This window comes from Dysidea avara, chromosome 2 (genome assembly GCF_963678975.1).
Source record: "Dysidea avara chromosome 2, odDysAvar1.4, whole genome shotgun sequence".
Taxonomy (NCBI): domain Eukaryota; kingdom Metazoa; phylum Porifera; class Demospongiae; order Dictyoceratida; family Dysideidae; genus Dysidea; species Dysidea avara.
Genome location: NC_089273.1, coordinates 46,571,130 through 46,583,134, shown reverse-complemented (window position 1 = coordinate 46,583,134; position 12,005 = coordinate 46,571,130). Strand labels below are relative to the sequence as shown.

The 12,005-nt window shown below is 35.6% G+C and overlaps 1 protein-coding gene across 12 annotated transcripts in view; it reads right to left on the bottom strand.

The window, feature by feature from the left end:
* LOC136247474 (kelch domain-containing protein 3-like) overlaps window positions 1-12,005 on the bottom strand; it is a 31,585-nt gene that overhangs the window by 4,256 nt on the left and 15,324 nt on the right. For 4 of the 12 annotated variants that reach the window (XM_066039187.1, XM_066039186.1, XM_066039189.1 and 1 more), the window contains exons 1-6: window positions 7,259-7,278; window positions 4,399-4,504; window positions 3,442-3,513; window positions 3,306-3,384; window positions 2,056-2,124; window positions 1,930-1,998 (exon numbers count right to left, since the gene is read on the bottom strand). In XM_066039187.1, the coding sequence (XP_065895259.1) occupies window positions 1,930-1,998; window positions 2,056-2,124; window positions 3,306-3,384; window positions 3,442-3,513; window positions 4,399-4,504; window positions 7,259-7,263 (400 nt within the window). In that variant the 5' untranslated portion in view covers window positions 7,264-7,278. Of the gene's footprint in view, window positions 1-1,929; window positions 2,012-2,051; window positions 2,125-3,305; window positions 3,385-3,441; window positions 3,514-4,398; window positions 4,505-7,258; window positions 7,279-7,601; window positions 7,622-10,039; window positions 10,075-12,005 lie in introns of those variants that run through there. The other 8 variants (XM_066039191.1, XM_066039193.1, XM_066039192.1 and 5 more) reach the window with 6 other exon arrangements.

The window sequence follows — 12,005 nt, the reverse complement described above, 5'->3', positions numbered from 1 at the left end:
TTTATGATTAAACTTAAGTCAAAGTAAAGATGGCTTACTGTAACTCAAGAATATAAAAGTCTAAAAGATGAACAAGTAAATACAACATCATAATATAATGTTTATTACACGTATTCAAAAAAAAACAAAAAACCTTACTAGCAAGTAGATGGACAGAATATACAAAATAGTTTTTTATGAACACTACTACATGCAAATACTATGATAGCTATAGTTAAGCCTATGATTCGTTGAGTACAAATGCTAGCTGTGGACACATGTATGAAATTGTTTTCCTGTTAGTATGTACCTCACTATACCTATGTGTGACCATACACATCCACATTAGCGAAATGGTATAAGCAGCCGGCACACGAGAAAAAAAAAGAAGAATATACCTTCTGCATAGGTACGTAAGCTTTGATCTGATTTCTCTGGTTTGAAACACAGGTGCAGCAACTGTCTATAGACTTTCTGAACAGAATGCCCATAGGATGGTACAAGAGTTTAACAAATACAAACACCAACACAGTAGGCCATTTAGGTTACCAAGAATAGCATATCCCTTCACATTGAAAAATGGAGTGTCTTTGAACAAAAACAATGAACAGGTCTAAAGGATTTCTCTAGTAACTTCTGTGTATAATTTGTAGTCCTTAGCAGTACACAGCAATATAATTAATGAATAACTACATAACTGGTGAATTATGAAATATGGTCAATTATAGTAATATTTTGTATTTAAAACTGTTACAGTTTCATTTGTATGGCATAGCTAATAAGTAAAAAAAACTTTGGTGAATTGCATTACAATCACCAAAGTTTTATCCGCCAATTATTTTTAGCAATCACATGAGCAGATTAGCCATGTTGAAAGGATGGGTATTGAAGTATTGTGACAATTATATCATGGGCATTTCCAATTATATCATGGGTATTTCCAATTATATCATGGGTATTTCCAATTATATCATGGGTATTTCCAATTATATCATGGGTATTTCCAAGCGTTCTCTTCAATTGTTGCATTCAATTGTTTCTCTTCAATTGTTGCGTTCTCTTCAATTGTTCTCTTCAATCGGATGGCTTGATAGATGGATCTTAAATAGATAGTGTAAGTAGAATAATTGAAGCCTTAGCAATAGAGAGAAAACCACTATCTGTATTCATGCACATTAAATTTGTTTCTATGTACACAGATAAACCTCGAAGTGCTATGGTTAATACCTGGAAGCCACACGCAGTTCGACTGGTAGAAGCCATGGAAGTTGTGTATGAATGTTAGAACTAGATTACAGTTGAAAAGATCGTTTTTAAAATAGGGGTTCGACCGAACTAAATCCCCCCTGGGTACAGGCCTGACAGAATCATATTGAAGTATTGTATTGAAGTATTGGTATTGAAGTATTGTGACAATTATATCATGGGTATTTCCAATTATATCATGGGTATTTCCAATTATATCACCAAGCGTTCTCTCCAATTGTTGCAAGGTTCATTGTCCCACAAGAGTTCATGAAAATCCAAACATTGCTCTCGACACCCTTCTTGACATTACAAGAACCAGCAAACGATGCTTACACTTGTACGGTAGCTACCACTCGAATGCAACGTCGCTATGCACAATTAAAAGGGTGTGACAGCTGTTTCCATTGTGAGTTGTCATCCTCCAACGCAAGGGATAAAGACTTGTGATTGCAATGGCTGCCACATCCCTTAATTGGTGAGTTCTTTAATCACTCGCATGTATAGCGAGCAATGTTGCATTTGAGCAGTACAGCATGTGGTAGCTAAAAAAAAACACTCATTTGCCAAACTTTTTTTTTAGGTTTTTGCCAAACTTTTTAACCGCCAAAGTTCCTTGTCATACAGTATGTAGAGTAAGTTATAATAATTATTTATGGTTTGTGCAAACAACCACACCTAATTATACATTACGTACGTACATACCTGCACAATGGCTTCTTCTTCCAGCAGGTTTGTACCCTGTAGTAACCATCTCACTCCATACAAGTTTATCTGTCAGTATAAACTTTAGTAAGTTTTGTCATAACATAATTGCAGGAACATACTTACGTAAATCATAACAGTAGAATTTATCATCGTATATATCACGAGCAGAAAACATTGAAGCCAGCTCATCAACTATGGGAAAATGATAACAAAAGCAGTGACACTGTTATATGTACTTCTATTAGCACCTGTTTATTATTGGAAACAATTCAAACAGTATTAGCTGTATGAAAACAAGCTTTGATGATTTTAAGGCAAGTTAGAGTTGAAGACTGCAAAGCACCCATCTTGCTGAAGGTAGGTCGATTGTAGAGTCATTGTCTTACTTTTATCATTTCCTATACTGAGCGGCCAAAGCACAGTATGGCTTTGATCTCTGGGCATGCACGTTTCACAATGTTATTGCACCGACATAATAGAATACACATGTGAGTAGTTCAGTGAGCGGTTCTCCATTGTAGAGGAGATGTTGCCTGCCACCAAGAAATGGACTGTTTGTGGAATGGTATGCACAAAGCATATGTGTGAAAGAAGACAATTGTTATAAGTGACTTAGTCTGGCTTAGGTGCATGTAAGTGAATTTGTCTGTCAGCTAAGCAAGACCCCCTGTACTGTTGGTACGTATCAGTAATATAGGTGTAGCTGGAATGTAGGTGGACAACTCTTGTGCTTTTATGAATATAATTCTTGGATTCATGATCGCTGCAGATCATGATCTCACTCATGAATATGAGAACTGTAGCTATTTGCATATGTGACGGTAGCTAATTGATAAAAAAAGTTCACAAACAAGTACAAGAAAAAATTAAGAATTTTAAAGTAGAGTAGAGAGAATGCAATACTGCTGCAATAAACGTACTGAAACAAGCTGGATTGGAGTAGTACGTAATGTCCAGATACTGTAAAACAATAAGAAGTGACTATCCGGGATATTCACTTCTTATTGTTTTACAGTATCTGGACATTACGTACTACTCTGATCCAGCTTGTTTCAGTACCTTATATTGCAGTGGTACTAATTGTCCCTATTCTAGTAAAAATCCTATATTTTGTTATACTTGTATACAGCATGTACATATGTATAAGTCCACAGGATATTGTTCAATGCTTCTTAAATTCTTTTCACTGTAACTTACAAACCTGTCGTTTAAGATCATAGGTTGGTGTAAACAAAAGTGTATGGTGTCTACTACCTGTCACCGTTGATCAGTGTCAGTAGAGACAGGCAATGACAAAGAAGTTTTAAAATATTGGAAATGTGTGCACGCACAATATTGTTATGTGTGTTGTGCTTGACACTGATTTGGCTTACATCTTCCTCCAAACACAATAATCTTGTCCTGACCGACAGCAATCGCAGTGTGAAAGTCGCTCTCAACTACACGTGTACTCTACAAGAGTTATAACAAATGTCACTGTGGCTTATATGGAAGCATATCTATACAAACCTTATCTGGATATTTAGTCCATATTATGGTCTCCAGATTAAGACCATACAATGTATTAGTGAACTGTGACTCCTGTGGAAACAGTGCACACATGACATTAAAGTCCTCTATACAGTACTAGCAATTTATTACCATGTACAGATATGACATAAGCATACGTAGTGACACATCCACTTGGACAGAGTCACACAACATAAATGTACATACAGACAATCATACTCTGCAAATACATTATGTCTGCACACACACACCTATTCACATAGACAACTACACGTGCACTCTTATTGCTCAAATGTATCAGTTAAGCTCAGTATTAATGTTACTGTGGTGGATGACTGCTCTACGTATATAACGTATTCCAATTTTCACGCAAAATGTTTTACAAGATTCCTTGGTATCACTTCACAAAAATAATGCACCTATTAAAGCAGCATTATGCTCAATATTTTTATCTAGGGTGGATCCAGGGTTTGGAAAGAGGAGGAGCTCAAGGGTAGTAGGTATAGTGTGGGACATCATACCCTACAGAAGCTACAAGTACTTTATACTAGAATTTTTGTACAGATTAGTTTAATGTACAGATATGCATATGAATTAAGGTAGTAAATTATGTTACATGACTGGTCTTTGTTACAGCACGATAGCTTACAGTATGATCCTTAAGTATTTAGTTATACATCTAAAGGACAGTCAAAGCTTAACACACACCAGCATTTACAGTGCCATGTCGTAGGCAACCTTAATCTATAGTTTACTTGGAGGATTCTCAATCATTCTATTAAAGTTACTTAATCTTGCATGAAACATTTCTTTGAATTGAGGATGGACATGACCTGTTATGAGCCTAGTAAGTCTCGAATTCTGCCGGTAGATTCATACATTGTACACCACAAACATGGACATGTATGTACACATAGCACACGACCACACTACACTATACATACACTATTGTTATACCATTTCACAGTATCCACCATGGATGAACATCACTGAGCCAATAACTGTACAACCATGATCATCCCTGGCTGCTGGGACTTCCCCACTTGTGTCACAAGCAATCCAACTACAAGTGACAAATAATGTACACCACCAAATAATGTGTTTACCTAATGTACGCACACACGAACAGTATAAAACAATAAACAGTGAGTAATACCATATATGTACATTAATAATAATGTCATGAAGTACACCTTTGTACATGTGCCTAAATTATGTTGGTACCAAGTTGACATGGTCACTACAGGGGCCGCCCAGAGAAATTAAGGGGTCCAGGGCAAAGAGTTAAAGTGGGGCCCCAGAGGCAAGGAGGTTTCCATTCTGAATCACAACCCCAAGCTGTAAGCTGAAGACCAAACAAAAAAGGTCATGACCTGCTAACAATAGCTACCCCTCACCAACCATATCTCCTTATCTATAAGCTTGCTACACTGCTCCTCTGAAGAATACTGTGACTGCTCTATTATTAAAGTATTTAGATCTGACTGCTCTATTAGAGTATATCAATCTTTTAAACAGGTATTCAGGGGGCCCAAGGCAAAATGCCCCAATCCCCCCCCCCCCCCCCCCCCCGTGTGCGGCCCTGGTCACTACAATGAGGCAGTCTTGTTAACAAGGTCAAGAAGTACACCTTAGCTCTGTTTGGGATCAATATATTTTGAGGAGGGAATATTTTGCAGATTGGTACCATCTAAAGATTAGAGGGTGAAATTTTCACTTCTTCAGGACTATTAATATACTAAATTTATATACTTACATGGTTAAACGCTGCAGTGCTCATTACCTTAGTTCAAAAAATCATTACAACAACTATTTAAAACAACTATTAAGTTTGACATCCATTTGATGTTTGATAACAATATTTAAACCTTGATTTTCAAAATTGATTGTTGGATCATTCAAGTGCATGTGGAAACTTTTGAAGGTGTAGTATTTAAACACTTAAACAATGCCATTTTGATTGATCCACAAATTTTAACGGGAAAGTTTTTATGTGGATTGAAGCCAATCTGTAAAATACGTGACCCATCAGAAAAACTAACTATACAGTATACAAATTAGGCCTCGCCACACTTGCTACTCACATTCACTTGCCTTCATCAGATAGATACGAAAGCATGAATATGAAAAATAAAGGGATATGGCTTGTTTATCAAGTCAAACTGCTAGATTAGTTTTGCTGCTACACTACAAAGTTTCAGCCAGTTTTAGCAGAAACCCTCCCAAAAATTTTGAACCACAGAGTTCAAGTATTTCATGAACAATAATAACAACTAACTTAATTTATAGTAAACAACAAAATAATCGATTGTGGTATTCAATATCATACCAGCAACCACATATAAATATGTAAAACTATGGTTAGAATGTACAAATAATAAATACATGTGCTCACAGTGTACGACCATATATGTATATGTACCAGTGTTGCTGTGGCCACAATATCATATTTCTAATTGGGAGTTGCAATCAGTCTATCCATAATTTTTATGACTGGTTTCAAGGGTTCTACTAGTTTAGTAGACACCTGTCCAAAAATTCAAATATTAACACATCTCAATGGACGATGACTAATCTGATGATCATCAATGAATTCATTTCTTATATACAAAAAGTCAATGCAATTGATTGTGGTTTTAAATTTTTACTAGAAATTAGCATTTTTAACCCTTTCATGGCTGTATGTAACTGGATATTTCTGGAACGACGGTATAAAATATGTGCTGAGTGCAATTCCAACACACTAGCACTTCTATTGATGTGCTAATCTTGAAGCAGGCACGCCCACAGAGGTCCCGTTTCTGGGATAACTGGCCACTTTGAGCACTATTACGGGTTTATTACGTAACCTGGTAAAACTTTTCTCTCGAAAATAGGACCATTCTGTTTGTATTCGAATTGATTGTCACGTTTTGAACAATGATACATCCTTATAGGTAGGCTAAGATGACCGACAAATGGCTGTTGATGGTTTTTCGGATGTGTGGCATGATTCAATCATGTGCATATACGCATGCATGACACTGGATTTGTGATAAAACTTGAACAAACTAGCCGTGAAGATGATTCAGTAAGGAGACAATATAAAGTAATTCCATAGATTGTAACACTTATTTGTAGATAGTTCATTTGTGGCCGCCTGTTTCTCAAGGCTGCTTTTAGCATAGTTTTCAGCTTTGTTGTGTCATAATAACTTTGTGGTTTATTTACGTAAACAAAAATCGACCTAGGCAAGATTGTTAGAACACAGCGTTTACGTAGAGGTATATTAACAAAGTGGTTTAGTGTACAGTGAGGCTTATACAGCATGATTTGTAAAGCAGTGAAAGGGTAGGTAAATCAAAGTATTAGTCCACAGAACATTAGGGGGGTTATTCGAAACATTTAATTCTAAACAATGCAACTCCATTGATGTATAAGTGAGTACATTAATATGTTTACGCAATTCACTAAAAACATACATTACACAGTATGCATAAAATTTTTAATGGTTTCTAAACATACTGTCTGCCTATCAAGGTAAAATTCAATAACTTTGTCAATAGTAAGTTTATATTTCAAAGTTTATTCACAGGCGAGGTAGGGGTAGACCTTGTATAATCACTGTAACAACAATTACTAAATAGTAATAACATAATGTCTATCTCATGGATACTTACACAGCACCAGTAGCAACATACATGTACTATAATTTATGGGAATAGGTAGGAATAGTCAACCAAAGTTTTAGCTCTAGAAGCCATGAACTTTCAGTACTCCCAAGAAGTGAGAAGATATGTATGAATGTTAATATGCCTTTTTTGGATAAACAGTTCACCTCATTTTTTTCCTAACATTTTTGCCTTTGTCCTGGTTGTAGGAAGAGTCTGGAAGACAAAATGCACCCAGCATTGGATTCGTTTGTTCAAATAAAGAACCTCATGGTATACGTAATTTACAGGATTGTATTTGTACGTACGTGCGTAAGTTATATTAAGCACCTGTGGTCTACTTCTCATATTGTCACTGTACAAATTGAATATTCTGTTGTTGTCACTTTGTAACGTTGTAACTTTGAAAGTTCATGGCTTCTAGAGCTGAAACTTTGGTTGACTATTCCTTTGGCTATCTACGTAGATAAACAAAATGTAATAAAATGGAATTCAGAAAAATGTGCTCACATGCGGGTTTCTTACAGATCCGGTCACATATTAGTTATGAGTCTTAGTTATTATTATTTTTATTTCCTGTAAAAAAAATGTCTTACTGTCATTGAACTGAAGTATACGTAAATGCTACCTTGACACCTTTGTTTCTAACAGGTTTGAGCTCCTCTTACTTTGGGAATCACAATGCCACCAAGGCCTTTGATATTATCACCTTCCTTCATTGTGAAACGAGCGCTCAATATTTTTTGATTTCCTAAATATTTCACTCATTGCATTCTACTGTAAAACAAGGCTTACCCTAACATGTAGAATTCTTTAAGATCCGGTCTCATACGCATTTCAGCCTTTATAAACAGGATAGTCATGTGTAGGGATGATTACAGCACCGATGATAGATAATTGCGCAATATTTGGAATGATCTCAATCTACTTACTTGTTACACTGACAACTTGAAAAGTGTGATATGTTTTCAATACCAATGGCAATAATATATCTGTACATTGGACTACCTATATATATTTTAATAGGGACACTAACATCAGTACTTCTATACAGTGTGTGTATCATTGTTGTTACTTGAAAATCTGTAAACTGTTTAAGGTTGGTATAAAACATGTCAAATGGGTATGACTACAAATAACTAGTATTTGTGAGTACTCGATCGTTAACTCTAGAGAATACTCGAATACTAAAAAACCATGATCATTTCAGCCTAAAAATTATATATATATAGCAATATACATGTGTTTGTGTGAAGGTGTGATATGGTAATATTGATTGCCAAATTCTTAGGAACCACTGGCTGAATTGCTAAATCACATGATACTAACCATCCAATGCACACAACTGCTTAGTAGCCACATACGTATCTAAATACTCACTATAAACCAAGGAGGTCAACTGTGTTGCTTTTGTTTACAAAACTGTAACTGTGACAAAGTTATTAAACAACCAAGTTCATTACATGTTTCTTCATGATTTGTCCCATTTTGTTGTTGTGCACTTGTGTACACCATGCCACATCCGGGATAAAGCAGCCAATTGTCAACTTTACCTGTCTCCATCAATGTATGACAACTAATATTTTTCAATTTGAAAAACAATTTAGTTTGCCTATTGTGAAAGGCTACACTTTTCATTTGTTACATAATAAATGTGCACTATAGTTCGGGAAGGATCATCCTACATAGAAACTGGATATCTATCTGCTTCAGCACAAGAGCATCTTGCCACGAAATGCATTACAGCAAGGCAATAGTTCATTCTACGTTTAGTTGTGATTTCATGCCGCAGTGGCTGTTATAATGGATTGATGGCATCATAGATAATGTATGCGTTCCTAACGGATTGGAAACACTCATATTATTTACATAGCAACGTCATGGGCCACCCTTGTTTCAGTGCGTGTAAACCTTAAAGCCTTGACAGGTGGAAGATTTCATTGTTCTTGTAGCCAACAAATTAGTGTTAGTTGCTTACAGCTGGGTTAGTTATACCACCTACACTAATTGGAGGCTGGACTGGGTAGGGATGCTGGCAAGCAGAAAATAACAGCATAAGAAAATTCAGGTTCAAAGGTGAAATATAATGTTTTAAAACGGTTGTGCAAAATTCCAGAAGAAACAGTAAGTGCAGTGTTGTGCTGCTGTTTACACCACTTGTAGCAGGTAGATCGAGTGTAGTAGGCTAGCTAGATATTCACTGCTTCGCTGCATATTTCCACTTTTTTTTGATAAAACTTCAAAAAACAAGCACTACTTTGTGCAATTGTTTAGCTCAAGCTGAGCAGTACTGTAGCATAAATTTATTTCAGCGTATCACACAATTCTTTGGTTGCGTAAATGCGGTGACGAGAAGTTGGCTAAAAGTACTGCTGCTGAAATATTAGCTGGTGAGTACCTGCCATTGTCACCTGTTGTAAAATATCAATTGTGGCACCACTCAGGAGCAGCTACTATTGAAAGTGCAGCATTTAACAAAGGAAATACAGTAGTCTATATGTCTTGTTAACTAAGATATTGTACGCTGTTTTCTAATGCACTACACCAGTAAACTGTGAACATGCAATGTTCATAGCTCATAACAGAGATCGTCCATGTTTAATCCTTACCGTGTGGATGGAAGGAGTGAAGTTTGAGAGAATAATTATATGTAATTCGCACAACTTATAATTAAAATGCACTTAAATGAAATTGTCAACAACATCTTTAACTATAATACTCATTTAAAGTGCATTTCACCACTTTTAAATGTTGTTTCAAGGTCTTTATTTATCAGACCTGGCAAAAATTATTAAGAGTTAGAAAAGTAGATTATATCACAAAGTACATTCAATGGTAACTTATATACATATATATACACAGACATGGAGTGATTGATTATGGGTTACAATTTTTGTACATATTACAATAATACTTTCCCATATTATCAATACATCTCACATATTTACCTGTGTTCCACACAAACCATAAATTTCATACAGTTAAGAGGTTTAGTAGACACTTGTACGTAACATCTGTATGTACGTATAAAATCTACTAAAAAATCTTGTACATAGGGTTTTACTTGCTGTAATTGTAGCCTAAAAAGAGAAAGGACTATTAATAGTTTTAGCGTACTTGCAAAGCAGTCTTGGGGTTATAACAGCAGCAGCAAAAGAGTTAGTTTGTACAATGGCTAAATTAGAGTCAAAGAAAGATGTTTAATGTACTAATCACAACTTGAGAATATAACAATCTACAAGTCACAATTAATAGAGCGTGTTCATCATGAACAAGCAAACACATCAACGTGTAATGTTTACTATACACGTCTAAAAAATCTAAATAAGTAGATGGTTACCTACTGCATGAACAGATACATAGCTTTTTTTCTTGATGAACACTACTTACTACAGGAAAATACTGGAGTTGAGTCTTTAATTTGTTGAGTACAAATACTAGCTGTGGACACATATATGAAATTGTTTTCGTGTTAGTATGCACCTATTTATGTACTTACCTGTGTGTCACTGTACACAACCACATAAGCAAAACGGTAAAAGCAGCTAGCTTTTGAGAATAAACAAAGAATGCCTTCTGCACAGGTACGTAAGCTTTGATCTGATTTCTCCAGGTTGAAATACAACTGTCTATAGACTTTCTAAACAAAATACCCATAGGGTGTTATAGGAATTTAACAAATAAAAATCAACATACGTAACAGGCCTATTGGGTTACCAGGGATTACGTATCCCTTCAAATTGAAAGATTGTGTGTCTTTGAACTGAAGTTTTGAGGATTCTCCTACATGATAAGCAAACTAAAAAACAGTTGAGAAGGTGTACACGTTTGCAAGAGGTTTCTATAATTTTCTTTTTTACATATAAGTAGCTTAATTTATGTACATTTATACATAGATACTGGTGTGCTTCACTATTGATAACATGATCATCTGTGAAATGCACACACTTGACTCTCTCATACTAACACAGTTACTTACCAACATTTAAAATGATTAAAGTGTTCTCCATTTTGTTATATCCAGCAAAGTATATAATAATGATACAGTTTACCACACGAATTCGAATTAGGAACCAGATGCAAAGGGAATGCGTATTGAATCCGAATTGAACGTGTCCACATGTATTATCACATAATGCATATATTGAGTTTACTAGTGTGGTAAACGGACAATTAAACGGATAATTAAACGGTTCAGAAAACACTGATTTGCGCCAACCAAAAGAACAGTGAGTTTAATGATACAATGAAAGGAATAGCTCGTAGTAATGCTTATACTTATGTTTATAATACACCGGAAGGATTTCTACGAGTAGAGTATGAAAGACTGCTGATGGTGTGTGAGTGGTATGGGACTGTGTTCTTTTAAACTCTAAGAGCTACGTAGCTACGATGATGAAACACTGCATGCTTCACAGGTCCTTATACCGAGTGTTTCTGTATTTCTACCCTGTGTTGTTTATGAAGGTCACGCGCAAACATGTCAAGCCCTCACATGCTAAATAGCATTTCATTATTATTACGTAGCAAGCCCGATTTGCCAGCCAATTTGCATTCAGACTACCTGTGAAGGTGGATTTGTGTAATCCACTTTCAATTTGAATCGTCTTATGCACATTCTGTGTGGACGCAAGTACTTCAAATCAATGTGTATTCAATTTGCATAATTTTTGTCATGTGGACATGCCTTTAAACTTGAGGAATACACAAGTGAATCGCCGAAACTTGGATCACATGAAGCTTTGCGGGAATTTATTTTTGAAGAACAACGGGACATTGGAATATATTTTTGAAGAGAAGGGCTTCTTCAAAATATCCAATAATAAAAAAAACACTTCAAAAATTACCTGCCATACGGTAAGTATATCAGCATTATCCTCAACTAGGGGTGAATGCAGAGTTTGTAAAGAAGGG